The sequence below is a fragment of the Opisthocomus hoazin genome, chromosome 5 (assembly GCF_030867145.1).
Source record: "Opisthocomus hoazin isolate bOpiHoa1 chromosome 5, bOpiHoa1.hap1, whole genome shotgun sequence".
Lineage (NCBI taxonomy): Eukaryota > Metazoa > Chordata > Aves > Opisthocomiformes > Opisthocomidae > Opisthocomus > Opisthocomus hoazin.
This window is the reverse complement of record NC_134418.1, coordinates 1,704,990-1,731,799: the sequence shown is the minus strand read 5'-3', so window position 1 is coordinate 1,731,799 and position 26,810 is coordinate 1,704,990. Positions and strand designations below refer to the sequence as shown.

Here is a 26,810-nt window from a genome sequence, read left to right as displayed (position 1 = left end):
TGCTTGGGCAGGGGGTTGGGCTGGGTGACCCACAGAGGTCCCTGCCAACCCCGACCACTCTGTGATTCTGTGATTCTCAAGGGTTTTGTTTGGGTTTTTTGTCCTTTACCTGAAGGCGCAGGTGCGAATCTCAGCATCCATATTATACCAGTTGCATATTTGACTTCATGTCTCTGCCTCCAGACCCCCAAGCCTTACCTAGTTTAGCAGCTTTAGCATGCACTTATCATATTAAAATAGGATTTTATAGCTGTTTGGAGCACTTCCAGCGAGTTCTGTGCGGCAGGAACGGGACTTCAGAGTTTTGATCCCGGAATTTATTGGGCTTTTGATTAAGTCTCTTGTGAATGCCAAAGGTATAAGCTGGTGAAGAGAGTGGCGAGGCAAATTAATGACAGGACTTGGACATATATTAGGCATGGTTTGAAGGCAGTGCAGATAATTTTCTCTCCGTCAGAGTAGATATAATGCACATTAGAAGAACATGTGTTTATATGTACACTAGGTAACAACTGTAGAGGTTAAAAAAAAAGGAGACATGGGCTTGAAACAAGACACCCGTAGATAGGTTCTCGAGACTTATAGGTTCATAAAAATATTTCCTGATTTATAAATGAGCTGCAATCCCATCGGCGTGAAAAGGGTATGGCTGCGTGAACCATTGCGTCAGGCTGAGGTTTGGCACCAGGCACGCGCAAGCCCGGGTGGTGCTCTGGAGAAGCAGGAGGTCGTGATGGGACCCCTTCCCTGCACCATAAATACCCCCCTCCATGGAAATGTGCTTGTTTTGCATCTTCAAAGTGCAAAATATACAGTTTATTAATTTTACGACCTTCAAAAAGAAAGCTTTCAGAGGACTGGGAAGAAGTAGTAAATTAAATAAACATGAAGAGCCAGATCTTGGGTGTCTTGGTCATATGAATAGTCCTGTATACGTCAGCAGCATTTTTGGTGTGAAAGAGGCAGGAAAGAGCGGAGCTGTTGTAAAAATCCTGTTAGGTTGCTTGGGGTGAGAGAAACCTGGGACAAATGGGAGCTGTTTTCCTGTGGTGTTAGCCCCCCAACGTGACCGCGATGCTGGAGCCTGCGGCTGGACGAAGCCCTCGCGCAGACGCAAGGTGCCTACCCTGCCTGTCGAGGTTGGACATTGTCTTTTTTTCCCAGCAAAAAGCTGTTTTCACAGAATCACAGAATCCCAGCATGGTCGGGGTTGGCAGGGCCCTCTGTGGGTCACCCAGCCCAACCCCCTGCCCAAGCAGGGTCACCCACAGCAGGCTGCACAGCACCGCGTCCAGGCGGGGCTGGAATATCTCCAGAGAAGGAGACTCCACAGCCTCCCTGGGCAGCCTGGGCCAGGGCTCCGTCACCCTCACAGGGAAGAAGTTCTTCCTCATCTTCAGCTGGAGCTTTCTCTGCTTCAGTTTGTGCCCGTTGCCCCTTGTCCTGTCACTGGGCACCACTGGAAAGAGTCTGGCCTCATCCTCCTGACCCCCACCCTGCAGATATTTAGAGGCATTTCGAAGGTCCCCTCTCAGCCTTCTCTTCTCCAGGCTGGACAAGCCCAGCTCCCTCAGCCTCTCCTCGTAGGAGAGATGCTCCAGTCCCCTCCTCATCCTCGTAGCCCTTCGCTGGACTCTCTCCAGTAGCTTCTCATCTTTCTTGAACTGGGGAGCCCAGAACTGGACACAGGACTCCAGATGGGGCCTCCCCAGGGCAGGGCAGAGCAGAGGGGCAGGAGAACCTCCCTCGCCCTGCTGCCCACACTCCTCTTGATGCACCCCAGGATCCCATTGGCCTTCTTGGCACCCAGGGCACGCTGCTGGCTCAGGGTCACCCTGTCATCCCCCAGCACTCCCAGTCCCTCTCCACAGAGTTGCTCTCCAGCAGGTCCACCCCAGCCTGTACTGGTGCCTGGGGTTGTTCCTCCCCAGGTGCAGGACCCTGCCCTTGTCCTTGTTGAACTTCATCACGTTCCTCTGCACCCAACTCTCCAGCCTGTCCAGGTGTCGCTGGATGGCAACACAGCCAAGAGGTGTATGGAAGGTTTGAAAGTCTTTTGGTGCAGGTTTACAGTGACGTGTGTGCGTGGATGGCACGGTTGACGTCCAGGGGAGGGCAAAAGTCATTTTTAAAGCGCCTGTCGTTGGCCAGGTATTAGTTGTACCTCTTGTTCTTATTGCTTGGTTTTGCATAGCTCTTTCTTTATGTGGTCAAGAGAGGTTCTCTCACCTCTTTATTTCAATCTGAAGTGTAAGGAGGCATAGAGGTTCAATGAATTGCCCAGAAAGGCACAGTAGGGCACATCTAATTATGTCTCAATTTAGGAGTGAGTTCTGGCTCCAGCCCAACGAGCCTGCTTGAGAAGAGGGAAAAAAAAAACCCAGCAACTCTGGAGACAACAAAAACACCCAACACAAATATTTCTGTGAACCTGTAAAAGGAGGAGGTGATGTTTTTTTGTCAGAGTAGGCATTTGCTTTTTAAAATGGGTTTGCTGTCTTCCAGAATACGTCCATGACCCAAGATTGAACAGTGTGTGCTGTGTGGTTTTTGTAATTACTGTGTGCCTTATAACCCAGTTCTCTACTGTTTTTTGGACCTCCTGGTGCTGGTATATATATATGTTTTTTTTTTTTTCCATATCTCCTGTACCTCAGAGGTAGTGGGAATCAAATGTAAAAACCCAGATCTGGAGATTACGACCGAAAAAGCAGAAAGAAAAGGGGCTGCTCTCGCTCCTACGAAAGTGTTTCCCAGCTACGTAACCGATTCCAGCAGTTGGTCAAGGCGGATTGTTTTTACAATACTTAGATCATAAAATAAGCAATTCCGTAATCTCTAAAGTCTTTTAACTGCTGCTTTATGAGAAATTAAAAGCGCCGTAAAAATTATATTTAAAATTTCATTAAACTCCCAATTTTTGTTCAGCCTGCTCCTGGGGGCAGTCAATAGGAAACGCAGATGTCTCGGCCAGTTTGGGGAATCTCCAGCCCAACGCCGGAGCGTGCCAAAATGTGCCGCTACGGGTCCCGGCGCAGCCGTTCGCCGCCTCCTTGGCCGCGTTACCTGGCTCCGAGGACTTTCTCACGTGGAAATCCCATTATTTGTGTAAGACGCCGGGGTCTGCCCACCACGCCGAGTCCTCTCCCTCGAGCGCGGGCCGTTTGCACCGTGCAAGCCCTGCCCGATGTCCTTCCCACCTGCAGCCCAGCGGGGATCAGCGTGCAGGGTGCTAGCGGTGAGCACGGTGGTTTTGAGGCCAAACTCCCCGATTTTAGGTTATTGCACTGTGTGCTTGCTGGTATCCATCCTGCCACAATGCACCAGCGAAAGCTCATATTCTGGGGGAGAAAAGGGGACGTTGCGACGAGCAGAGGGAAAGGCTTGAGCAGGTCACGTCAGAAGAGGACTCTCCATGCCACTGGTGCTCTTCTCTTGATGCACCTCGAATCCTGTGTTCAGTTTTGGGCCCCTCACTCCAAGAAGGACATTGAGATGCTGGAGCGTGACCAAAGAGGAGCAACGAGGTGGTGAAGGGTCTGGAGAACAAGTCTGATGAGGAGCGGCTGAGGGAGCTGGGGCTGTTCAGTCTGGAGAAGAGGAGGCTGAGGGGAGACCTTCTCGCTCTCTACAACTACCTGACAGGAGGGTGTAGTGAGGTGGGGTTGGTCTCATCTTCCAGGTAACCAGCAAGAGGACAAGAGTCAATGGCCTCAAGTTGTGTCAGGGGAGGTTCAGATTGGATATTAGGAAAAATATCTTTCCTGAAAGAGTGGTCAGGCATTGGACCAGGCTGCCCAGGGTGGTGGTGGAGTCCCCATCCCTGGAGGTGTTAAAAGGTGTATAGATGTGGCATTTAAGAACTTGCTTTACTGGTGGACTTGGTGGTGTTAGGTTAACAGTTAGACTTGATGACCTTAAGGGTCCTTTCCAACCTAAAAGATTCCATGATTCTTCAGATCCTGCAATACGTGATAGCTCTTTATTACATGAGTGGCTGACAATCTCAGTCAGGTGCCTCTCCGTGCCACCCAGATGCGTGCTTAAAAAGATAAGACACAGGTTTAAAAGAAATTAGAGCCGCAGATCCTCCCGAGGCACAGGGCTCATACGTAGGGTTGAGTTGCTGCAGCTGGTGGTGTATCTGTGCTGGCTGAGCTGGTGGTAACCACATGTGTGAGCTCCTCACCCATGGAGGCAACAACTTTTATTAGCCCATGACGAAGGTCAGAGCTACATTGTGTGCATCCTGGGTTGTGATGGTGTGAAAGGACCATGGCTGTGGTTCAGATGGTTGGTCGGGACTCCTTACACTGCCATATTGGGCTTGTAGGAGTTTGCAGGCTGGAGCGACGGCAGTCGATGATGGTAGGTGGGTGGCAGATGAAGCTGATGAAAGAGCAGGGAAGAGGCACGCCAGGTCGTGGGTGAGTTTGCCACCTGCCTTGCAGTGCCTGAAGGCCGTGTCCTCCAAGCCAGGGGTTTCCAACCTTTGTTTTGGAGCCAAGTCTCGCTCAGAAAATTGGCCGTTTTCCCCCCGTGCTGGCTCCGGTGTCTGCCCTGTCCTGCAGCACTCATCACACAGATGCTCCTTCGCCACGGGCTGGGACTGCTCTTCCTCTGCCTCCCACGGCTGGGACATCCACGACGAAGCCTCGTGGAGATGGAGTCTCCTTCTCTGGAGATATTCAAGACCTGCCTGGACAAGGTCCTGTGCAGCCTGCTGTAGGTGACCCTGCTTCGGCAGGAGGTTGGACTAGATGACCCACAGAGGTCCCTTCCAACCCCTACCATTCTGTGATTCTGTGATTCTGTGATCTGCTCTGGGGATGCTCTGCTCCGTGGGAGGCTGCTTTCCTCCACCGCAGCATGGTCAGATTCTCCTGCTGTTTCAGCATCCCTGGTTTCCCTCCTGGTGACTTTTCTTCCCTAAATTTCAGCTCGTCGTAGCGCTCGATAATGCTTCGTTGCGCACGTCAGGAACAAACACGGCTCCCTCCCTTGCGTTCCCTCTGCAGGGCTGGCCCGGGGTCGTGGGTTGGCACCGCATCCCGGAACATCGCAACCTGGAGCGGGGCCAAGCGGCAAGAAAAACAGGAATTCTGGCAAAAGGGTGCTGAGCTTCCAGCGTGCGTGGGTGTATTTAGTGTATGGGTGCACGACTGCACCAGGTTATGGGTTTTGGCAGCTTAGAAAGCTGCTGCCTGTTGAATCCAGTGCCCTTAGTGTCCTAGACTGTCCCAGATACACGGTTGCAAGAGCTGCCCACACGGATGGCTCGAGGAGCTACTGGAGAGAGTGCAGCGGAGGGCTACGAGGATGAGGAGGGGACTGGAGCATCTCCCCTTCGAGGAGAGGCTGAGGGAGCTGGGCTTGTTCATCCTGGAGAAGAGAAGACCTTATAAATGCCTATAAATATCTGCAGGGTAGGGCCAGACTCTTTCCAGTGGTGCCCAGCGACAGGACAAGGGGCAACGGGCACAAAGTGAAGCAGAGGAAGTTCCAGCTGAACCCAAGGAAGAACTTCTTCCCTCTGAGGGTGCCGGAGCCCTGGCCCAGGCTGCCCAGGGAGGCTGTGGAGTCTCCTTCTCTGGAGATATTCCAGCCCCCCCTGGCCACGGTGCTGTGCAGCCTGCTCTGGGTGACCCTGCTTGGGCAGGGGGTTGGGCTGGGTGACCCCCAGAGGTCCCTTCCAACCCCTGCCATGCTGGGTTTCAGTGAAAGAACACCTTTTGATTGTGGAGCAAGCCCGTGCTAGCACGTCTTTCAGGTCATCCCCAGGAACCTGCAGACCCTCTGTGTGCCCGGTGCCGTACCCAGGCCTCGCTGTTGCTCGTCATGCCGGTGACCTGCGCCGTTCCCTGGAGGACGAGAGGAGAGGATCGCTTCCCTCCCAACCTCTTTACCTGTCAAAGCTCAGCCCTCATTGCGAAGCAAAACTTTGCATTTTCCTGCTGTTAAGATGGAGTGGGGTGATTTGTTCTGACAGCAGAGCTGTCTTCCGAGCGCTGCCGTACGTGCTTCCTGAAACGGGAAGGGTAAATTATTGGTGCACCGAGTGACAGAGGGCATGGAAACGGGAGCCTCTGGTCCACGGCTCTGCCGCTTTCCTGCACTTAGATTTATCCTCTCGTATTTCTCTCTGGATTTGTTGCCCTGGGCATATTATTAATTTATTTATTGCTGCCTTCGTTTCCCTCAGCTGACCTTTCGTAGAGGTTGCAACGTACTCGCAGTGGCAAAGAGAGCGATGCCCGGTGAATTAGTGCGTATAAATATGCATGGAGGAGAAACGCATGACTCCCCATCAATGAGCCATCAAAAAACATGTCCTTTTTGGTTACAAGTTGGTGGGAAGTGTTTGGACAATGCTCCCTACTTTAGCATGGTGCTGAAGTAGTCTTTGCAAGCCTGGCTGGAGCAGATCCGGAGAGTTTGCATGGCGTCTAGAGAGGAATGAACGTCTCTCCAGGCATTTCACTTTGCCCCTGAACTGAGACCTCCTGCCTGCTTCTGCCATCTCTAGCCGTCTTCTGATTTCTGCCTTAGAGTCTCCCTTCATCCGTCCTATAATCCATCACGTGGTCTCCTTCAGCGTGTTAGCTTAGTGTTGCTGTCTATGCCCTCTTTCTCTTCTGTCTCCTGTGTAAACCTGTTGCTAATGCTATGGTGTCATCTCAGCCTCTCCTGTCCTTTTCCCTCCAATTTCTGCTGTCTGCTGCAACAGTTGGATATCCGCCATCTCCAACACCTTCCCATGTTCTCCTTTGTTACCAGGATACCCACTGGTATTTATTTACCCATCCTTACAGTCCTTTGCAGCTCTAGGAAGAGAAGACCCCTCTGTCCACACCTAATTTTGTTTAAGCAGTTCTAGGAGTGCACAGTTCCTTAGCTCTGCACCCACCTTCCCTTCCCCACTCGTCATGGACACACAGTGTTGATGCTCGTCAACCTTTGCAGCTCGAATGAGCTGATGGTGAGATGCGTACGTTCCACTTTTCCTAGTATTAGTATTTTAATGGAGCTGAGAACTTCACATCTGCTAAGTGACATCCATTATACATCTTCGGTTATGAGTCTGGGGACCTGTATAGATCTGTAACTTGATTCTGTAGACCTGTCCTACGGATTGGCAGGGACCAGATTTTTTGGCATGCATCTCATACAGTTTCTTCTGAAGAGCTTCCTTTCCTTCTACTTGAAAACATGAAGTAGTCCAGCAGTGAGGAGTTCCTCTCTGGGACTGTGGATGCTCCTCAGCCCTGCCAGTGGACCATCACGGCCCCTGGAACCACTCGTTTCTTCGCACGAACAGGACTCCAAGCTCATCTTTGTTCCATCAGAGGAACAAATGACGGAGAGGAGTAGAAATTTTTATTTGATCTGACCCAGTTCAGTGTATTTTGGGTAATTCCTCCCTCTCCCCGCAGCTCTCTGGAATTCCCCAGATGGGGATGAGCTTTGATAATTCGGCCTTTAATGGGGAACAGCTTCAAAGCAGGGCTGTGTGGGAATGGTGTGGGTGAAATATAAGCTCAATATGGAAACTGGGATCTTCTCTCTGTTCCTCTTGTCTCAGTTCCTACCATTCAGTTCTCGCCTTTTTTCTCCTGTGAGCTTCTCCAGAGTCCACGCAGAGATTTGTTCTTCAGCTTGGGTGTCCTCAGGGTGTCATTTTGTGCCTCTGGGTAAGGGACGAGAGGTCTTGGCACTTGGCTTTTCTAAGATAGTCTTCCAAGGGTTTGTCTAAGGAAGGTGACTTGGAGACCTCCATTCTTCATCGAGGAATGCTGAGATGATTGTTTCCCCAAACACAAAGTCTTGTTCATGGCTGATGCAACCGCAAGTGGGTTGTCCAGGTTCCCCTCAGCAGGAGCCGCTGTAACCTCGATCCCGCAGGTCTGCCATCATGGATTCTGGTGGTGTCGTGTAATTTAGAGAAAAATTTACCCTCAAAATGATCTGTTTGAGGAATGAAGTTGCCAGCTGTGTTTGAGCCGCACGATACGTGTAAGACTCCGTCCCTCTGTGCGTCGCTGTGGACAGTGTACCAAAAGAGATTCGCCCGTTCTGTATAATTAATTTACAGTGGATGTCTCTTTTCTGGTGTGCGTTTGAACTCTTTATTCTTTGTTCATTGTAAAGGGCTTAACGGTTCCTGTTCCTTGATTCTTTCATCGGTGAAATGTTTTGGAAGCGGGGTTAGAGTCCCCCTGTGACCTGCCCTGGGTGGCCCAGGCCTGTAGACCTTGCACAGACGTTACTTTTTTGGCCTGAACACAAGCCCCTCAACCCTTTAGCCTGGCTAAATGCTTCGTACAAACAGCCGCATACTGATCTGCTCTATTCTCTCGTGATTTTCTGCTCGAGGGGCTGTACTGAAGGCGGCTTGCTCTGTTTGCCGCTCGCCGTGGTGGTGGAGACCGTACAATGAAGGAATCCGACAGTACCGAGGCCAGCACTGTGCTTGGTCGCGCCGAGAAAATTATCCTGAAATCTGGTTGAAGAGATTAAAAACCAAGAAGAACTGGCTGTGTCTTTCCTCTAAAGCTCTGTTCTCATCTTTGTTTCTTTATTTTTCTTGAAGACTTTGCTCATTCCTCCTTCAAAAGAAGTTTGTGGCATTGGTATGTAAAATGTGACCTACGGTTACAGAAGGTGCGGCTATTTTTATAACAGCCGTGGGGTGAAGCGTTGCATTCATTCCTCTTCGGGCTCCTTGCAGCCAAGAGCTGGAGCAGCTTTCTTCTGGCCTCTGAGCCGTATTCTTGCTCTCATTTCTTCCGTAATATAAATAAGATCTCATACGCCGTTTCACTTCTTGGACATCAAGTGCGTGATTAGTGCGGTGGAGACTCCAGTCCCTACTTTTGGTGGGAGTTACTGCTCAAGCACACGTTGGGTTGATGCGTGACCGTCATCGTCATGCGCGGCGTTGAAGGGCAGCGTCGCTCCGTAGCTCTCCCAGCTTTGCTCCCCTACGGTTCCTTAGCAAGGGCCGGCTACAGGTGAGCTGCTAACGAGCAGCCGTGTCTTGGGATGAAATCTGTCTCGGTTTGCTCATGAGCAGATGACAGTAGTGATAAATTCACGAGTCTTGTGAAAAAAAAACTCAAGACCCAGCCACAGGCATTTTCTCATGAGGATTTGAAATTCCTGCTTTTGGGAAGATCTTAAATTTCACAACTCTGTGTGTGCTTCTAAATCGATTCCTAGCAGCTGCGAAGCCCTTAAATCCAAAATAGAAATTTTCTTTCATTGCAGTCCTTTCAGGCTTCCCATTTTCCAGTGTTTCTTCAAATATAATTGGTAACATGATGTGACCCCATCCTTAGAGCGTAGGACGTAGCGGTTCAGCCAGTTTGTTGGGTACCTCAACCCAGGGACGTCTGTGACACCGAGCTGCCCAAGGGCAGTTTCGTCTCTCGAGAGGATGCTCAAATGCTGCTTCTCATGTCTCAAAGTTTTTAGCTTCTCAGGTACGTGCTTTTCCAGAGTGGGGGTGTTTTAGGATTGATGTGGCTTTGGGGATAATTTTTCCAGATGAGACAGTGGGGTGTACAGCGAATGTGTAAAGATGATTTATGCCTTGCAGATCAGAGTCGGAAAGCTTGCGTTAGTCCTCCCTTGCGTGCTGGCATGGGCAAGCTACAGTCAAATTTTATAGCAAACGTACATTAAGATGACTTTACAGTTAGAGTTAATTAGAAAAAGTTTTTGAGAGTTGAATGTAAACTCAGTTTGGACTAAAAGAGGGCAGATTTAGATGAGATATTAGGAAGAAATTCTTCCCCATGAGGGTGGTGAAACCCTGGCCCAGGCTGCCCAGAGAAGCTGTGGCTGCCCCCTCCCTGGCAGGGTTCAAGGCCAGGTTGGATGGAGCTCTGAGCAACCTGGTCTGGTGGAAGATGTCCCTGCTCATGGCAGGGGGTAGGAACCAGATGATCTTCAAGGTCCCTTCCAACCCTTACCATTCTGTGATTCTATGAGTCTGTTTGCAACCTAAAGATTGCAGCATTGGTCAGTGAAACTGGCTGGAAGCTGAGCAGCTCCCATCTTTCTTTGGTCCTGTCCTGCACAAAAGAGGCCAACGGCCCATAGGCACAACCATGGATGGTTTCTCCTGGCTTCATTTCATGCTTTTCCTATCCAAAATCTAAATGTGAACAGTCACATACATACTTTCTCTCTTTATTTTTTATTAGTCGTTTCTAGTAGTAGCGTTGGATATAAGTAATGGGTTTACCACTGTGTTCGTTATTGTCCTGCAGCAGTTGTCACTTGAGTGATCACTGCAAGGATGAGTGATGGTTTCAATCTTAGAGTTCTTCTGGCATCTGAAAATATTAAAAAGCAAAGCTGTGGATGCCTGAAACTGGCCGCTGCGCCCCTGGAGGTACCTGTGTCAGTGCTGAAGGATGTTCTCCATCCCAAGGTTGTAATGGAATATGGAGCTAAAAAGCTGACAAATAACCCCTCTCTGGTTTCCAGAAACAAGGCGGTTGAGGAGCAGGGCTGAATCTCAATGTCTAATTCATCAGTCTCATCTCGTTAGAGCCATGGGGACTGCTCAGTTGACCAGGCTGCTATAGGAAGTCCTTAAAAATAGAACTGTGATGATTTGTTTTCCTTCTTTTGTGGCATTCACTCGAAAATGAGAGAACTTTTGGAAGGAGAAGCATTCAAGGAGAAGGCCATATGTCAAGAAATGACTCTGCTTGGCGTTTAAGGACAGGACAGGCTTTGTCCTTTAGTACCTCGGTGCAGTCGTGGAGACAGAAGGCAAAATCCTTCTTCCTTATTGCCGAGCCGTCCTTAGTCCTCAGCTTTGTGAAGCTGCAGGAGCTGTTTTGAAGGTTCTTCTATGGTAAAAACCAGAACAGTTGGGCGATAATGGGCCATACATAACTTAAAAATCTGAAGGTTGGTGTATAATTTCTGTCTCTTCTTCCATTCTGCCATCACACTCAGTTGTGTCTCAAGAAAACATTTCATTCCAGCGTGCAGCATCTTCAGCGTCTGCAGGAGCAACAAAATTCAGCTGAAGGCAGAGGCTCCTTCTTGAGTCTCTTGTGATGTTGAGTTGTGGCTTCACAAATTAGGTCCCTTTGGTGATGAAAGTTGCATGGAGAGCAGAGATAAAGCTGTAATTAAAGAGGGTAAAAATTAAGTGAGGGTGGGTAAAATCAAGCTCAGGCATGTCTTTGAAAGACACGTGAATAGGTGCAGTCGTCGGCTTCATGATCGCTACCGAGTAAAAGCTGTTAAATGGCATGGAAGAGCTAAGGTCCTCTAACGTGGATTCATTCAAGTCCCCCTCAGTGGTGTTAGACTTGGTTTAAATAATGGGTTAGAAGAAAAATAAATGACTTAAGTATGAAATTTTGGCCAGATTACACTGGAAGGTGGTAAGTATGGCCTTGGAAATATTCTCTTTGCTTTAGAAGCCAACGTTATTCAGCTGTCAGATGTCTTCATCCAACATCAATAAATATGCGACATAATGGCCGCGATTCTTCCCATTTGGGGTGACTGTACGCTGGCAATAGCGCGCCATACCAGATAATGCAAATAATCTGCTGCCGAATAATTAATGATGCGGCTGGGCATATTTTTTTGATGAATGCTTATGGAGCCTGGTGACAGGCGTGAAATTAGAAAATTCCTTCAGCGCCCTAAAATATAAATAGCTTTCGGAACTGAAAGGAGTTTCACAGCTGAAGATTTTATTGTGTTGGGAGGAAAAACTTTTCCACCCCCCATCCCCCCCTTTCTTCTCGGCGAGTTGTTTGTCCATTCACAAAACAAATACTCTGAAGCCCAGTACGGCTCATGGGAATAAATTTCAGGTCGAATTAGTACAGTTTCCTTGCTGTCAGGACGGTGGAATTAATGGTGTTTTGATGACACGAATTTTGAAGGGCGAACAAAGACGCTGAAGGGAGGGAGACATGACTCCTTAGAAGCGCGGTCCTCCTCTCCCCCAGCCTCTCTTGTCTTCCCTGTCATCCGTCTGCCAATCTCCCTGTCCATGGTTAGTTAAAGGCGCTTTTTATCCTCTTTTCTTTCCCACAGAGTTTGCCAGATCCGGCCCAGTGCCTGGGTTCCAAGGGGACACGCTGCAGTTGGCCTTCATCGACTTGAGACAAGTAAGTCTTTGTGTTTTTGTTTTTTGTTTTTCTTTTAAGATGTGTGACTGAAGACCATCAGGTCTTAAGGAAAGGGAGAGGAGGGGAAACGGCGTCGGTAATTTACGCCAGAGACCTATATTTCCCCCCTCCTCCTCCTTCCTGCGCCTCGAGGCCACCTCCTTATTGAGCGCTCCAGGGTCCTGGAGATGATGGAGGTGAAAAGGGCTGGTGGTAAGGGGGCGAGAAAGAAAGCCATGCCTGACCCTGGCCGATGGGGTCCATTGTGCTCCCGTTGGCTTCTGCAGACGCGGCAAAAAGATAACTCGGCGGCTCTCCCGGCTGACGCCAAGCAGGTGGTGCTAACAGAGAGAGCAGTGATGCAGAGACCGCCCGCCTCGAGGACTTTTGTTCGCAGATAATGCCCGCAGAGGCGTTCTGCGAGGGCGGAGGAATTTGCATTCGGGCTTGTGTGGGGAGGGTATGAGTGTGTGTGCGCCCGTTTGTGTCCGTCTTTGGCTCGGCTCCCTCCCCTTCCCCGGTCCCCTCTTCCGCAGACGGTCCCCAGCCATGAATGACAAAGTGGCTGTTGGGGAAGATGATTGGGGAAGGCTCCACCCATTGGTGTCCACCTCTCGAGGGGGCCCCATTAGAGCCAAGTTGACCATAGCAGGTACTGAGGCATTTGTGGGGCTTGGCAAGCCAGTTTAGGGAAAAGGGCCATTCTAGCGAGTCATTTGTTTGGGGTAGAAATGGGCATTATTGATATACTAGGCTGGGGGGAAAAAGTGAGGTGGTCCTGTCATCTCTTGGCACTGAAGATGGATGGGTTGGATAGAAAGTCTGAATGAAGTAAGACTCAATGACTGATGCTTCTCTCCTATTAAAACAATCTTTTTTTGTCTGTTAAACCCCCCTGGCTTTGTCCCTCCTGCCATCATGATGCAGTGCCTCTTGTTTTCAGGGTTGACATAGTTTGCATTCTGAAAACTTTTGGGTGCCGAGGGTATTTCTTAAATCTGCATAATCCCTTGTATCGATGATCTCCTTACCACTGGGACTCTGATTCATGCCGGAGCCGCTTTTAACCCGTAAGGGTTTGAGAACTTCTCTGAATCCAGTTGACGTGCAGGGAGCAATCTGTCATCCCATGACACTGCTGCAGACCAGCAAGAAGTGTAATAACGTTGAGGTGCCGCGCGTTCGCTTTTCGGACTTGGGCCTGACAGCAACTGCCAAATTTGTTTGCAAAATGGTCAAAATAGCGACATGGGAAAGGTGTGTGTTATCACAGCTACGCGTTGACACTTTCATCTTCATTAGCTTCTTGGCACTTTATTGACTGCGGTACACAACGCCCTTGCAGCCTCCTGGGTATAAGGAAATGTGGAGGCTTTGGTCCTTTTCCAAGCACGAAGACTTGAACGCGGGGATTTTTGAAGAGGAAAGCTGTGGCTGTTTGAAGGGTGAAATGCCTTAAAAACGCTCGGTGAGGTTCAGCTGGGCTGAGCCAGTGAAATGTTTGTATGGTTCCTAAGTGCAAAACGCAGCCAAACGAATTCAGGTCGGGCGAGGAGAAAGCTACACAGTAGCCCTCTGCGATTCTTCCTCCTCTGTCAAATGGTCTTCTGTATACGTAACATTTTCTTCTTTGTTTTGGAAGGTAGTCCTGACTTCTTTTCTTGCATTTAGAAATAACAGCTTTTCTGAATGTTGCGAGGAGAAAGGAGAGATCACAGAATCACAGAATCATAGAATGTTAGGGGTTGGAGATGCTCTGGGCTGTTGAGTTTCAGGTGAGGACAAGCAGTCCTAGATCTTCTGGATAACAGGGATGCTTGTTGATGCCAAGTATTGTAGAGATAATGGACAAAGTCTCATTGAATCATAGAATCATAGGCTGCAAAAGACCTCTAAGATCATGGAGTCCAACCATCCACCCAACATCACCACACCTACTAAACCATGTCCTGAAGTGCCTTATCTACACGTTTTTTGAACCTTCAGGGATGGGGACTCCACCACTGCCCTGGGCAGCCTGTGCCAATGCCTGACCACTCTTTCAGCAAAGACATTTTTCCTAATACCCAATCTAAACCTCCCCTGACGCAACTTGAGGCCATGATGAACTTGAGGTTCTTGTTGGACAGCAGCTCCAGCACAGGGCCTGGGAGCGGGGGAGAGCTGGTAGGGCAGATGGATGAAGATACAGCAAGGAGAGGTCTTCAATTTGTTCTTCAACTTGTTTTTAATTTGTTCTCTTTGGACATTGCATTCTTTCACTTAAGACGCTAAATGTTAACACAATATTGACTTAAAGCTATGAATGGGGAAAAGGTCCCACCAGAAAGTGTTTGTGTTTCTGGCTGTTTTCCTTTGCCCGGGAAGGAACTCCGGCATAGCTGGTAAAAGAGGCTTTCCAACCTGAAATCCAGACAAGCTGCTCAAAATGTTACAAGTAATTTCAGGTTTATATCTCGGGTAGGTTTATACTTACCGTGGAGCTGTCCTGTCAATTGGTGTGGCTTTGGATGAGCAGGCAGAAGCGGTCTGGCTTGGTTATGTAGGGAGGAAAAATGCCTGGGCAAAAAATGCACCGAGTAAGTAGTGAATTTAAAGAGATTTCCCCCTCCCTTCCCAATGTATTTCAGTATTAGCTGTTACAGAGCAATTGTAGAGGAGAAAAATTTTTAAAGTAATGTGGGATGATTGAAGTTTAACGGAATGGCCAAAATTAATTCTTAGTACAATAAATTATAAAATGATAGAAAAATGTAGTGACTGGGTTTCTGTCTTGATTATTGATCCCTGTAATGGAAAATAAGCTCTATAAGAAAGTCATTGTCCAGGAGCATCAGAGATCCTCCTTGCTCAGCGCAGCAGACTCCAGTGTAAGATCCCTCTGCTCATCGAAAGCCCAATTTTCCCCTTGTGCTCGAGGAAACTGGGAGCAATTTCATCACTGTACGGTAAAGAGGAAAAGAGTCAACCCCACAAAATCAAAATCTCTATTCTGAGCAGACAGTAATTTAAAAAGTGACTTTCCTTCCCATCCTGAGACAGTTCTAAATCCATAAATACCTTTAATGAAGTGATAACTATGTCACATCTCAAATCCTTCTGTAAGAGCCCTTTTACAGCCAGGCTCTGACAGCAAGACTCCAATATTTAAGGCTTTGCAAGGAAGCAAGAGTTGCTTTTTCCCCTTAATCTTTGCTCTTATGCACTCAGTGCTAGATGTTAGAAATCTGAAATAAATTGAGTTCCATAAATAACCTTGCTAAAATATGAAAGGCGCCTGAAGAGTTTAGTCTTCTGCAGCGTCCTTCCAGAAGGGATTTAGGCACTTCTGTCCAAATACCACTGAATGTCCAAATACCCCTGAATGTCCAAATACCCCTGAAGATCTCCAGGAGCCTTCACATCGTCCCCAAGCCTGCACACGCAAGAAGTTCACTCTTCTCTCCGCAGCTTCTGGCCAGCTGGAAATGTTTTAGCTTTTCATTTTCATGGGGTTATTAGAAGAAGGTTGCCTGAAGAGGAAGGTTTGATGTTTGTCTGCGAAGTCGCTGCAATCCACAGCCATGCTGATCTCTCCTAGAAGCCAGATCGACGCTCGTGGCCGCCCGCCAAGGAAAATCTGTCTCCAGCACTCGAAGAATTTCGCTCTGGGCTCTAACAAGGGATGGATTAGAGCTCCTTACTCTAGGCCTCTCTGTCTGTCCAGTGAATTATAAATCCTGTGTGTTGAATTTCCTCCACGAGTGCAAACTTCAGCGTCAAGGGAGGTTTAGAGAAAGGCAGGCTGGAGCCCGTCGTGTTGGAGGCATGCGGAGGTGCAAGGGATGAGGACAGGGAGGTTCCACTCTTCTGCACCATCATTTTTCTCTTTTACTTTATGGTTGCAACCTGACAAAGGTTATGAATTTGAGCATCAGCCCTTCAGACCCCATCCGTGAAGTTACGACAGGCGGGCGCTACCGTTGGGTGTGGAACAGCTCTCCTGCTTACCGCTTGTAGCAAACATTTTGTGCATCCTTTTACTCTGCTCGGAAGCCAGTTGTGGTTTGTGTGGGTTTGTGCTGAATGCCAGCCAGCTGAGCAATGAGAGGTCTCCCTCTGATGCATTAATTTTTCCCGATTCCCTCTGATAGAGATGCTTAATAAGAGAGCGTTCCCCTCAGGAACATGATTCCTTTCCGTCCCCGCTCTGTGCCCTGCTCTTCCCTTCATGCAGGTTTTCGATCTCTTCTGCATTGTTTGCATAGTTACTGGAGTTTGTTTTTTTAATTTAGAAGACGTGAAATACAAAGTTAGGCAGGAGCTTTTAGCCTTAACACATGTGCAGTTGTTCTGTCTTTGTGTCTCTCTCAATTTCCCCCAATGACTTCTGAACCTTCGGGCCTGTTTTTGGCCATTTTTGGTTGGTGGGCTTCAAAGGTAGACCAGCCCTACGGATTGTTTTGAAAATATGAGCCGAGATAGAGGAGAAAAGCTGCAGTGTGAACCCATCCCTAAGACTAAGCCTTGAGAGAGATCCGTGGGGAAACCTGGATTTCTTGGTTCTGTGCTTGGTTTTAAGGAGCCGCCTGCTCTGTTGGAGGGAACAGAGAACTCTGAGGTTGCGTTGAGACAGCCAGTAGTGCCTGACCAATCTGATAGCTTTCTATGATGACATGACTGGCTGGGTAGACGAAGAGAGAGCCGTGGATGTTGTCTACCTCGACTTCAGCAAGGCTTTCGACACAGTCTCCCATGATATCCTCCTAGGGAAGCTCAGGAAGTGTGGGCTGGATGAGTGGTCGGTGCGGTGGATTGAGAACTGGCTGAATGGCAGAACTCAGAGGGTTGTCATCAGCGGCGCTGAGTCTAGTTGGAGGCTGGTAACTAGTGGTGTCCCCCCGGGGTCAGTACTGGGCCCAATCTTGTTTAACTTCTTCATCAATGACCTGGATGAAGAGTTAGAATGTACCCTCAGCAAGTTTGCTGATGACACCAAACTAGGAGGAGTGATGGATACACCGGAAGGCTGTGCTGCCATTCAGCGTGACCTGGATAGGCTGTAAATTTGGGCAGAGAGGAACCTGATGAGGTGCAACAAGGGCAAGGGCAGGGTCCTGCACCTGGGGAGGAACAACCCCATGCATCAGTACAGGCTTGGGGTGGACCTGCTGGAGAGCAGCTCTGCGGAGAGGGACCTGGGTGTCCTGGTGGACGACAGGTTAACCATGAGCCAGCAGTGTGCCCTGGGTGCCAAGAAAGCCAATGGGATCCTGGGGTGCATCAAGAGTGTGGCCAGCAGGACAAGGGAGGTTCTCCTTCCCCTTTACACTGCCCTGGTGAGGCCTCATCTGGAGTCCTGTGTCCAGTGCTGGGCTCCCCAGTTCAAGAAAGATGAGGAGCTACTGGAGAGAGTCCAGCGGAGGGCTACGAGGATGGTGAGGGGACTGGAGCATCTCTCCTACGAGGAGAGGCTGAGGGAGCTGGGCTTGTTCAGCCTGAAGAAGAGAAGGCTGAGAGGGGACCTAATAAATGCTTATAAATATCTGAAGGGTTGGTGTCAGGAGGAAGGGGCCAGACTCTTTGCAGTGGTGCCCAGCGACAGGACAAGGGGCAACAGGGACAAACTGAAGCAGAGGAAGCTCCAGCTGAACCCGAGGAAGAACTTCTTCCCTCTGAGGGTGCCGGAGCCCTGGCCCAGGCTGCCCAGGGAGGCTGTGGAGTCTCCTTCTCTGGAGATATTCCAGCCCCCCCTGGCCGCGGTGCTGTGCAGCCTGCTCTGGGTGACCCTGCTTGGGCAGGGGGTTGGGCTGGGTGACCCCCAGAGGTTCCTGCCAACCCCGACCATTCTGTGATTCGGTGATTCTGTGGTGTTCGTGGATGTCCAGCTTAGCTTCTTATCGAAACAGTGGATGATAAAAACGGGTTTTAAAACTCCATCTCACTTGGGTGTTGGCTGCTTTAAAGGCACTTGGAGGCTTGGACTTGTACAAGGTGAGCCTGTACTGAGTGAGACGTAGCCCTGTCTACAGCTACCATGAGATCCTGAGCTTCCATATCCAGCCCCAGGCATGGTGACCAAGGGGAATCCCGTGCAAATTTGGGCTGAAGGGCGAAGGCCCCATGGGTCTGTGCCTTGACGTGACACTGGAAGGCTCTGGCCGCCTCGCTACTCTGTTACCTGAGGCAGTTTGTGGTAGGAAGATGGAGATGGTCCCTCCAGGAGCTCTGGGGCAGCACCCAGGGCAGCATACAAGTCCGTTCCCACCAGGCGGGAAGCCCCAGGTTGTTTTCTTTAGCTTGTCTGCATATTTTGCAGTTAAATGTGGTTTCCCTGCCCTGCGAAGTCAAATTATCCGATGAGCAGCGTGAAAACAAGGCATTGGGTGAGCCTTGGAGCCAGTCCTGAGCCTGCTGAGAGAGGGACTGCTGGTGCCGTGAGTGTTCAGCGGCACGGAGAGAAGCTTGATGGTGTGAAACTGATTTGGCTGATTTTTCCCCACTTGTTTTGCTGGTAGATGCAACAGAAGTTGAAAATCGTATTAGCGGGAGGATCAATTAAGTTAACTGCCTCGTCGAGATGTCTCCACTTCGCGTGTACTCGCTTGCTTCTTCGGAGCCTGGGTTTCTGTTGTAGGAGAAGCTGCAGACAGAGTAGCTGCCGCGTTAATCATCGGGCGCAGTACGGCAGAGATGAAAAGGTGACTCACGGGTTGCAGCTCATCTCCTTCCATGCCAGTTGTTATTTTCCATCTCCAAATTGTTCTGTAGGCTGCCGTGCCCCTGGCCCTGCCTTGCCCGCCTTCGGCCTCACAGCTCGGCTGGTTCTCCCGAACGCCCGCTGCGCTGCTCCGGCCGAAGGCTGCGGCGTGGGGGACCTGTACACTGGTTTTTCTGAGAAGCACCCTTGTACGTTTTGGTTTCTTATCATCTTTAGTGTTTAATGCCCTTTGCAAGGGGACATCTACCATGGGAAGACAACATTTGCATTTTACATCTCACTTAACTTCTCTCTTCTCCTTTGAACAGCATCTGTTTACTGGTGTGTGAGAGGCCTCATCTGGAGTCCTGTGTCCAGTTCTGGGCTCCCCAGTTCAAGAAAGATGAGGAGCTACTGGAGAGAGTCCAGCGAAGGGCTACGAGGATGAGGAGGGGCCTGGAGCATCTCTGCTACGAGGAGAGGCTGAGGGAGCTGGGCTTGTTCAGCCTGGAGAAGAGAAGGCTGCGAGGGGACCTAATATATACTTACAAATATCTGAAGGGTGGGTGTCAGGAGGATGGGGCCAAGCTCTTTTCAGTGGTGCCCAGCAACAGGACAAGGGGCAATGGGCACAAACTGAAGCCTGGGAAGCTCCAGCTGAAGATGAGGAAGAACTTCTTCCCTCTGAGGGTGATGGAGCCCTGGCACAGGATGCCCAGGGAGGTTGTGGAGTCTCCTTCTCTGGAGATATTCCAGACCCACCTGGACAAGGTCCTCTACAGCCTACTGTAGGTGACCCTGCTTCGGCAGGAGGGTTGGGCTGGGTGACCCACAGAGGTCCCTTCCAACCCTGACCATTCTGTGTGTGATTCTGTGTGTGTGTGTTTACCCTGTATTCAATCCTTGCTTAATAGTGCTTGCTTGAATTATTTGACCGTTGCTGCGTGGCCTCTGCCACGTTCTCCTCCCCAGCTCAACCATCCAAAGCCCTTCACTGGCTCTTGAGAGCGGTCCTGTGTGCCCTGCCCCAGCTGCCTCCCAAGCGGTGTCGAGCGAAATGTGGAGTTCCATTAATCTTTCGTTGCCCGTGTCATCTGGTGGTTCGCTCAGGGAACAAGAGGTGTGAGACACGTGTTCCAGTCGCAGCCTTTTCTTAATTACCCGGCAACGATGTGTTTCAGCCAGTTTTATCATTACCCTTAAATATAGGTATTTATTGTTAAGATCATATCTCCAGGCTGTTAATTACTTCTGTTGCTCCTCTCTGAGTCCCTTCCACTGATTGGTATCTTTTGGATAATGCATCCACCATTATTAATCGCTTTCATTACAGTAGTGCCTGCAGGCCAACTAATAACTGCCCATTTTGCTGGGTCTTGTGCAAACACGAAGACGTGAAGAGCCCAAACAGATGATGGAGACCAGAAGAGGCAGGCCAAGTGCGTCTGGCTTACAGCTGACTGCATCACAGAATCACAGAATGGTGGGGGTTGGCAGGGACCTCTGTGGGTCACCCAGTCCAACCCCCTGCCCAAGCAGGGTCACCCAGAGCAGGCTGCACAGCACCGCGGCCAGGCGGGTCTGGAATATCTCCGGAGAAGGAGACTCCACAACCTCCCTGGGCAGCCTGGGCCAGGGCTCCGTCACCCTCAGAGGGAAGAAGTTCTTCCTCATCTTCAGCTGGAGCTTCCTCTGCTTCAGTTTGTGCCCGTTGCCCCTTGTCCTGTCGCTGGGCACCACTGGCAAGAGTCTGGCCCCGTCCTCCTGACCCCCCCCCTGCAGATATTTGGAGGATTTTCTAAGGTCCCTTCTCAGCCTTCTTCAGGCTGAACAAGCCCAGCTCCCTCAGCCTTTCCTCATAGGAGAGATGCTCCAGTCCCCTCCTCATCCTCGTAGCCCTCCGCTGGACTCTCTCCAGTAGCTCCTCCTCTTTCGTGAACTGCGGAGCCTAGAACTGGACACAGGACTCCAGATGGGGCCTCCCCAGGGCAGAGCAGAGGGGGAGGAGAACCTCCCTCGACCTGCTGCCCACACTCCTCCTAACGCTCCCCAGGATGCCATTGGCCTTCTTGGCACCCAGGGCACGCTGCTGGCTCATGGTCACCCTGTCGTCCCCCAGCACTCCCAGTCCCTCTCCGCAGAGCTGCTCTCCAGCAGGTCCACCCCAGCCTGTACTGGTGCCTGGGGTTGTTCCTGCCCAGGTGCAGGACCCTGCCCTTGCCTTTGTTGAACCTCATCAGGTTCCTCTGTGTCCAACTCTCCAGCCTGTCCAGGTCTCGCTGGGTGGCAGCACAGCCTGCCGGTGTATCCACCACTCCTCCCAGCTTTGTGTCATCAGCAAACTTGCTGAGGGTACACTCTAAGTCTTCATCCAGGTCATTGATGAAGGAGTTGAACAAGACTGGGCCCAGTACTGACCCCTGAGGGACACCACTAGTTACCAGCCTCCAGCTAGACTCAGCGCAGCTGAGGACAACCCTGTGGGCTCTGCCATTCCATTCTGCCATTGATTACTGCCAATTAAATGGTCTTTTGTTTCCTAACACCCGTGAATGTGATAGATGCTTGTTGAGGCATCCAGAAGCCAGTGCCCTGTCACCTTCCCAGAAGTGTAGATGATATCGCCTTTGTCATCTGTCACACCTCGCTACTTCCACAGCCCCAAACGGGTCTGGTTTTTCTACATGCCAGATTGCCTGGGGCAACCAGTTCCAGAGCTGTAGTCTGGTGTTAAGTTATGGTGGACTTCAGTGGTGTCTGGGCCACTGCAACGTCGTGCTGAGCTTCCTCTCGAAAGTTTCCTGCAAGGGGTAATACAACAATTTTGTTAACCAGAGAAAGACTTGTACCTTGGCTTTCTCTCTCGAGAAATGCCTGGATTTGTTTTCTATATCCGTGTTTGGAATGATGCTACCTTTGAAAATGTTTGCTGTAACCACATGGTGCAAAGTAACAGTTTGTGTAAAGTTATAGATTTATTAAGGCCCGTTTAAAACTGTGAATTTCACCTGCTTGTAATGTATGAGTTGTCTGCTCTTTGGAAGGTGGAGCTGGCCATACCCTTCAGTTCGGGGTAGAAACATGCTGTAGTGAGAACATGGTACCTGCTTCACCTGTGGACAAGGTGTGCCTGAGGCCCCCAACAGCTGGATTTCTCATGAGGACGTGTGAACTATTTCCACTCTACCCCTTGTGCTTCAAATGCCCTTTTGATTTCCGTTAGTCAAGGTATTTACGTGCCTCCATCCATCCCGTATCTCTGTAGGAAACTTGGAAGAGGTGAAGAAATGGAAATAGAAGATAGAGGGAATGCCTTTAAAAAAGCCCAACCCAAAATTAACAAACAAAACCCTAATAAAGGGCCTTTTTGGCCTTACACCATGCTCTGAATACCACCTGATCCTTCTGCCTTGATGTTAGCACCATCCATTTGAACGCCTGTTGGTAACATCAGAGCAAGGTGCTTTCTCTTTTCTGGAAACCATTTGGACCTTGATTAAAAACTGTCTCAGAGCGGTGATGACACATCTAAGAAGTAGCACGAGATGCTTTGCAAGCTGTGTTGGAACCTCCTAAAGGCCACAGTGGACTCCAGTGCATGGACGTGATTTTCCAGGCATCCCACACCTCTGGTGATGTTCAGCCTACCCAGAGTACTCATCGGGAAAGGTGCTCCGTGGTGGGGACCCATCACAGATGACAGATAGAGGCATTTTTTCTTCTGCTCTGATGCATCATGATGCAAATGCCCATGGAGACGTGCTCAGACATGGATGGTCGGGCTGGCATAGCCCAGGGAGCCGTGCAGGAATCCCCGGGGCTGCAGCTAACCCAGCACACCAGGAAGGACGTTCCAGGGGCTTGGCCAAACCACAGTGTTTCTTGCTTGTTAGGCTCAGGGTACGTGCTTTTTGTTTTTTAGTGCCTGAAAAACCAACAATATTTGAACAGGGCACATGAAGTAGTTTGTTTATTTTTGAATCAGTGTTAACTGTCTGACTCACAAAGGGAAGGATGCTTCAAAGTTTGTGCTGAAAATCCAAGCTGCTCCTCGCTGTGCTCTGCAGAAAGGGGATGGGGAGAGGGAAAGACGCAAAGCCATGAGCTGAGAGCGGATTTAGAGCCTTAACTCTGAATTTCCTTGCTTTGGTGGGCTTAAGCTGGTCTTAGTGTCACTTTACACATAGCCTTTTGTAGTTCAATTATACTGAAATCACGCAGATCCCTGGTCCATTTGGCTGCTCTGACTCGGTTGAATCCATCACTCAATCCAGGAAGGATGTTTTGGCACGGGGAAGAATTAAAAGTGCCCGGATGCTCCCCGGAGCCTCCAAACAACAAAAAAAAATGAAGAGTGCAAACATATTCTGTTAGCACTTCTCTTACGCGGAGAGCGCTGCCTGGGTTTCTTTCGTTAGGGCATGGGAGTGGAAGTTGTGGAGCCTGTCGACACTCTGCAGGCTGGAACAATAAAAACAAACAAATAATCAAATCCTCTTTCTTTTGTAGATTTTTGAGCTAGACAAGAGAAATAAAGGGAGGAAATGAGGAATTTGAAAGCCGGGAGTAGACTTCTTTACCTCGTGGCTGGGAGATAAATTCCTTGAGCTGACACGTAAATAGTGCACCAGGCTTGTTTAGGTGTTGAAATCACAGAATCCCAGCATGGTCGGGGTTGGAAGGGACCTCTGTGGGTCACCCAGCCCAACCCCCTGCCCAAGCAGGGTCACCCAGAGCAGGCTGCACAGCACCGCGTCCAGGCGGGGCTGGAATATCTCCAGAGAAGGAGACTCCACAGCCTCCCTGGGCAGCCTGGGCCAGGGCTCCGGCACCCTCAGAGGGAAGAAGTTCTTCCTCGGGTTCAGCTGGAGCTTCCTCTGCTTCCATTTGTGCCCATTGCCCCTTGTCCTGTCGCTGGGCACCACTGGAAAGAGTCTGGCCCCGTCCTCCTGACCCCCACCCTGCAGATATTTAGAGGCATTTCTGAGGTCCCCTCTCAGCCTTCTCTTCTCCAGGCTGAACAAGCCCAGCTCCCTCAGCCTCTCAGAATCACAGAATCACAGAATCACAGAATAGTAGGGGTTGGAAGGGACCTCTGTGGGTCATCTAGTCCAACAACCCTGCCAAAGCAGGGTCACCTACAGCAGGCCGCACAGGACCCCGTCCAGGCGGGTCTTGAATATCTCCAGAGAAGGAGACTCCACAGCCTCCCTGGGCAGCCTGTTCCAGTGCTCCGTCACCCTCAGAGGGAAGAAGTTCCTCCTCATGTTCAGACGGAACTTCCTGTTCTCCTCGGAGGAGAGATGCTCCAGTCCCGTCCTCATCCTCGTAGCCGTCCGCTGGACACTCTCCAGAAGCTCCTCATCTTTCTTGAACTGGGGAGCCCAGAACTGGACACAGGACTCCAGATGGGGCCTCCCCAGAGCAGAGTAGAGGGGAAGGAGAACCTCCCTCGACCTGCTGGCCACACTCCTCTTAACGTACCCTCAGAAGATGTTGAGACGGGAGATCCTTTTTCTCACCTTACTTGGTGCTTTGGGCTGGCCCTTGGGTTTTGCTCAGGAATGACTGGGCTTTTCGTGCTGTGGCCACCCCCAGGTCGGGGTTTCGTTCCCTTTCACCCCTCCCCACTGTGTCCATCTGCTGAGCCTAACACAGAAATTACGTTTTTCTTTCCAAGGCTGTGTGCCAAGAGCGATCCAGTAGAACATTATGCAGTCATTCATGATTCCTTTCTCTTGTTTCCATGTGTATTTTATGGTAAAACAAGCAATGCAGCCACTCAGGCGGGACTGTGTGAAGAACCTCAGCAAAAGGGAACCTTGCACCGGGATGGGAGCCTGTTTCGTGGGGTTTTATTCCTCTGAGACTCAACTGTAGACCCTGCGTCCTCCTGAGCACCCTCAGCTCTGGCTGCTCGCGCTCCGTCCACCCTGGAGCAGGTTGCTGTTACTTCAGCCATGAACAGCAGGAGCTGGTCCGTGCTGGTGGGAGGGGAGATGAGGCATCTCCTCCCCGCCGTGCCCTCTTAATTGCGGGAGGCTGCGAGGCCGTCATCCGACCAGGGAAACGGACACCGCTGGAGTCATAAGGCCCACTTTCACCTTTAACCTGCTGATTGAGGCAGGATTGATGGGGAACAGAGGGGGCCAGAGGTGGTTGCCCTTCACCTCAACGTCCCCGCCTGTGAAACCGAATCCGCTCCAGCGAGCTGTGAGCGCTCGGGAGCTGTCACTCTTGAGCTGGCGAGGAGGAGCTGCCCATAAAGAAGCCTTTATGGAGCTGCCTTTCATGACATCTTAGCTTCACCTTGCACAACGTGGGGCTTTCCCCCTTCCCCCTCCTGGGTGCTCCTGTTGCCGCTGTGAAAGTGAAGAGTCACTCAGCTCAGCTGCTGGGTCTCCGTGGAAGGCGTCAGCTGGACCTTGGTGGGTGGCAAAGTCAGTTTTCAAGAGCGGTCTTGTCTTTGAAGCCGTAGGGAAACAGTATCCCAATGCATCCGTGTAATTCTTCTCCTTGGGATCTCTCAAGAGCAGCTGGATCGCTGGTTGTCATTTCAGAGCAAGGAAACGGTAGCTCGTGGGAAGCCTACTGTGATATCTTGCCGGTCAAGCAGTCACCTTTCTGAAATAACACGCGCCAATCAAAAAGCTCCCGGTGGCGTGAACATTGGAGGAAAGCACACAAGACAGGACCACCGGTGCTTTTGTCCATGAAGGTGACTTCGATTACAAGGCAGTTGTTGAAGAAGCCTTCGGTACGCCGGATCCTTCAGGAATGAGCTGTTAATTGCCTCTCAGACAACGGGTCCCACAGAATCACAGAATAGTAGGGGTTGGAAGGGACCTCTGTGGGTCATCTAGTCCAACCCTCCTGCCGAAGCAGGGTCACCTACAGCAAGCTGCACAGGACCTTGTCCAGGCGGGTCTTGAATATCTCCAGAGAAGGAGACTCCACAACCTCCCTGGGCAGCCTGTTCCAGTGCTCTGTCACCCTCAGAGGGAAGAAGTTCTTCCTCATGTTCAGACGGAACTTCCTGTGCCTCAGTTTGTGCCCATTGCCCCTTGTCCTGTCACTGGGCACCACTGAAAAGAGCTTGGCCCCATCCTCCTGACACCCACCCTTCAGATATTTGTAAGCATTTATAGTCCCAGAGCAGTCTGTTGTCAGACTCTCCCATTGATTTTTTTTTTCCATTCGATTTAAAGAGTACGCATATTGACTGGCATTTATGTAGCGCCGTACGCGTCGATTAAGAGGTTAATAAATGAGATAGATCAGGTTTGTGAGGAAAGGCAGGTGACGCTGGGGTGTCAGAACCCTATGAAGGAGAGAAGCCGGAGGAGAGGGAACTTGACCTCTTCATGCTTCAAGCTGAAGCAGTGGAGAGCAGATGCAGGAATGCCAGCGATGCTGGAGTTGTGGAAGAACTCAGCCGAGAGGAGATGTGTCCTCCAAACAAGTTGCGAGTCGGGATCTTGGGACTGTGCTTTAAGAGTTCCCTGAAGCTCGGTCGCTTGAGGTTAACGTCCTGCGCATCTCACACAAAACCATGAGTCCTCCACAGCTGTCCTTTTTATTGATGAATTGACAGCAAGGTGGCACTATACAGCAAGGAACATGGCAGTATGATTTATTTCGACTTCTCCGTTAGTTCCCCTCCATCCCATGGCAAAAAGACTGGCCTGTATTCCTGTAGGTTCTGTTGGTTCCAGGGCACATGTGTTTGTTTTTAAACACAACGCAATAGTTGCTGCTGTGAAATGTAGAAATGGGTTCTTTTCTAGGTTGGTTCTATTAGGAGAGTTTCCAGATTGATCTGGTGGAAGCAGGAAGTTTTGTGCTCTTGCTCTAACTCATTGCTTCAGTGTTGAAGTGCAGTTTGCCTCTAGGATAGGAGGGGAGTGATACAGGTGTCTAAATGTGGATGTCGTAGAAGCCCAGAGGTATCCTGGATGTCCGCAAGAGACGGGTAGTAG

At 50.3% G+C, this 26,810-nt stretch overlaps 1 protein-coding gene across 5 annotated transcripts in view; it reads left to right on the top strand.

The window, feature by feature from the left end:
* Positions 1–26,810, top strand: part of EXOC6B (exocyst complex component 6B) — a 368,403-nt gene that overhangs the window by 266,208 nt on the left and 75,385 nt on the right. For all 5 annotated transcript variants that reach the window (XM_075420231.1, XM_075420229.1, XM_075420230.1 and 2 more), the window contains one exon: positions 12,079–12,152. In XM_075420231.1, coding sequence (XP_075276346.1) covers positions 12,079–12,152 — 74 coding nt within the window. The remainder of the gene's footprint in view (positions 1–12,078; positions 12,153–26,810) is intronic.